This window comes from Thermoascus crustaceus (assembly GCF_041956765.1).
Source record: "Thermoascus crustaceus strain CBS 181.67 unplaced genomic scaffold VTN00scaffold_25, whole genome shotgun sequence".
Classification (NCBI taxonomy): domain Eukaryota; kingdom Fungi; phylum Ascomycota; class Eurotiomycetes; order Eurotiales; family Thermoascaceae; genus Thermoascus; species Thermoascus crustaceus.
This window is the reverse complement of record NW_027192550.1, coordinates 1-3,126: the sequence shown is the minus strand read 5'-3', so window position 1 is coordinate 3,126 and position 3,126 is coordinate 1. Positions and strand designations below refer to the sequence as shown.

Below are 3,126 nucleotides of genomic sequence, written 5' to 3'. Positions count from 1 at the left end.
ACCTGGATGTCTTTTGCATGGCCTATTTGGATGACATCCTTATCTACTCAGAAACCTTAGAAGAACACAGACAACATATGCGGAAGATGTTAGAAGCCCTGAAGGAGAAAAAACTCTCAGTTGCACCAGAAAAATGTGAATGGCATACCCAGAGAACAGAGTTTCTTGGCTTCATGATCTCCCCGGGACATGTTGAAATGAATGAAGGAAAGGTCACAGCCATACAAGGATGGCCCGAGCCAACAACAGTCAAGGAGACACAAGCTTTTCTTGGATTTGCCAACTTCTATTGGAAGTTCATATGGAACTACTCCAAGATTGTGGAACCCTTGACAAAGCTCACCCGAAAGGACCAGAAATTTGAATGGAAAAAAGAGCAGCAGAAGGCATTTGATCTCCTTAAGCAGAAGTTTTGTGAAGCACCAGTCTTAGGAATTTTTGACCCAGAGAAACCTATCTTCATTGAAACAGATGCCTCAGATTTCGCAATAGGAGCATGCATCAATCAACCTGATGAGCAGGGACGACTGCATCCAATTGCCTTCTACTCACGAAAGATGACCCCACCGGAATTGAATTACAACATTCATGACAAGGAACTTCTGGCCATCATGGCAGCAGTGAAAGAATGGCGGCACTACCTAGAGGGAGCAAAGCACCAGGTTGTGATCTATTGCGACCATAAGAACCTGGCATACTTCACCACCTCCAAGGAGTTGACCCAAAGACAGGTCAGATGGGTGGAAGAATTGGCTCCCTATGACATTAAGATTACCTACCGAAGAGGTTCAGAAAATGCCTGAGCAGATGCACTCAGTTGAAGACCAGATTACCAAGAGGGAGAGCCTTCTCCACAACCCGCGATTTTTCAGCAAGAGACAGATGGGACCCTCATAGTGGACAGGCAAGCTGCACCCGCTCTAAGACTAGGACCCAGCACCTGGATGGAAAAGATTAAGGAAGCCTACCAAAAGGATTCAATGGCGAAGGAACTCAACGGGGTCGAGAATGATCCCAATATAACCAAGGGGGAAGGAGATATCATCCTATTCCAAGGATTGGTCTATGTTCCCACCAAATTAAGAGAGAATCTAGTCAGAGACATCCATGAAGCCCCCGCTCACGGTCACCAGGGGATAGAAAAAACTATTGAAAGGATCACCAGGAATTTCTACTTCCCAGGATTGAGAAAAATGGTGCAATGAATAGTGTCACAATGCGACCTCTGCATTCGAAGCAAGGCGGCACAACATGCACCATATGGTCTTTTACAAAGCTTGGCAGCACCAGAGAGACCTTGGCAGTCTATATCACTGGATTTTATCACAGACTTGCCTGAATCAAAGGAACCCCTAACTGGAATAACATACAATGCCATTCTGGTCATAGTGGACCGACTGACCAAGTATGCCTACTTCCTACCGTACAAGAAATCATCCAATGCCGAGGAACTGGCATACACATTCTTACAGATCATTTTTGGGAACCATGGAATGCCAGAAGAATTTGTGTCCGATAGAGACAAGCTCTTTACCTCAGGATTCTGGCAAACCTTGACCCGCCAACTTGGCTCCAAGCATAAGCTCTCCACAACAGCTCACCCCCAGACTGATGGGCAAACAGAACGAATGAATCAAACCCTGGAACAGTACCTGCGCTGCTATATCAACTACCAACAAGATAACTGGGTGGAACTTTTACCTATGGCCCAGTTCGCATATAACAGCGCCAAGAATGAGACTACCCAGGAGTCACCGTTCTATGCCAACTATGGGTTTGAACCGTCGGCCTACCAGGAACTGAAACCAGACAAGGTTCTGGCACAGAAAGGAATCCTCCGAGCTGACCAGCTAAGAGAGCTTCACCAACAATTGAATCTAGATATTCAGTTTATTGCATACTGAACTGCCAAGTACTACAATCAACACCATAAGAAGGGACCAGACTTGAAGGCAGGAGATAAAGTGTATCTCCTTCGGAAAAATGTGAAGACAAAAAGGCCAAATAACAAATTGGATTTTAAGAAGATTGGCCCATTTGAAATTGAAGAAAAGAAAGGAGAGGTCAATTTCTGCCTCAAATTGCCAGATACTATGCAGATACACCCAGTTTTTCATATATCATTATTGGAACCAGCGCCAGAGAACGCCCAACCGATCACTGAGACTGAAGAGATTCTACCAGAGAACCCAGATGATGATCAAGACTATGAGGTGGAAAAAGTGTTAGACAGTGGCATAATTAATGGGCAGTTCATGTACCTTTTAAAATGGAAGGGTTATGATGACTTTGAGAATTCTTGGCAACCCATAGAAAACTGCGGTGGGTGCAAGAAACTCCTCAAGGAATTCCACCTTCGAAACCCGGACCGCCCAAAACCAGAAGACCTGTCACACCCAAAGAGAAGAGGCCGACCCAAGAGGGGACGTCCACAGGGGACATCCTATTAGGACCTTTGGGAACTGCCAGAAGCCTCTTGCTCAGGACCTCCCGAAGCTAGGAACTCTGCAATGAAACCTGGAGAAAGCCCCTCAAGGAGCTGCGAATCACTAGGCAGTGATGGCTCCCTAGCATGATAACGGGTCTCATGTTCATTGGCTAGACGTTCCATTTCGGCAGATTCTTCGGCAGAAGGAGGATTCTCCTCATCCATCCGCTCGGACAAGGACAAATCGTGACTCAACATTTTCACCCCACGCTCTTTTAGAAACCTTTCTTGCTTCATTAAGTGTGCGCGCTTCGCATGAAGACAGGATAGCTCCTCATCAACTGCCAAAATGTCTGCACGCAGTTTTGATTCTGCTTTCTCAAGATCACTCCACTCCTTCTCGCTATGAAACTTCTTTTCACATTTGCGACCACGACGTACACAGGAGGAGCAACAAGAAACCCATTTATCCATGATGACGGTACAAGTAAAAGAATGCAGGGAACAGTATTCACAAGGATGATTGGCTATCTGACCTTCACAATCAATACGGTCAGCCAGGCGCGCGTTCTCTTTATGACGATTGCGAGGAGGCATGATGAGAATACTTACAGATTATGATGTGAACATGGGAGAATGGCAGGATTTAAGTACTTTTCGAGACAAAAAGCTAGAAGAGGGGGGGTAGTGTTACGATC

The 3,126-nt window shown here is 45.8% G+C and overlaps 1 protein-coding gene across 1 annotated transcript; it reads left to right on the top strand.

Moving 5' to 3' along the window:
* Positions 1-197: 197 nt before the first annotated feature.
* On the top strand, positions 198-1,904 carry VTN00DRAFT_5204 (uncharacterized protein; the record flags this gene model as incomplete). Its single annotated transcript, XM_069431711.1, has 2 exons — positions 198-731; positions 1,347-1,904. 2 exons carry the CDS (start codon positions 198-200, stop codon positions 1,902-1,904), a joined length of 1,092 nt encoding a protein of 363 aa, XP_069282716.1.
* Positions 1,905-3,126: the final 1,222 nt, after the last annotated feature.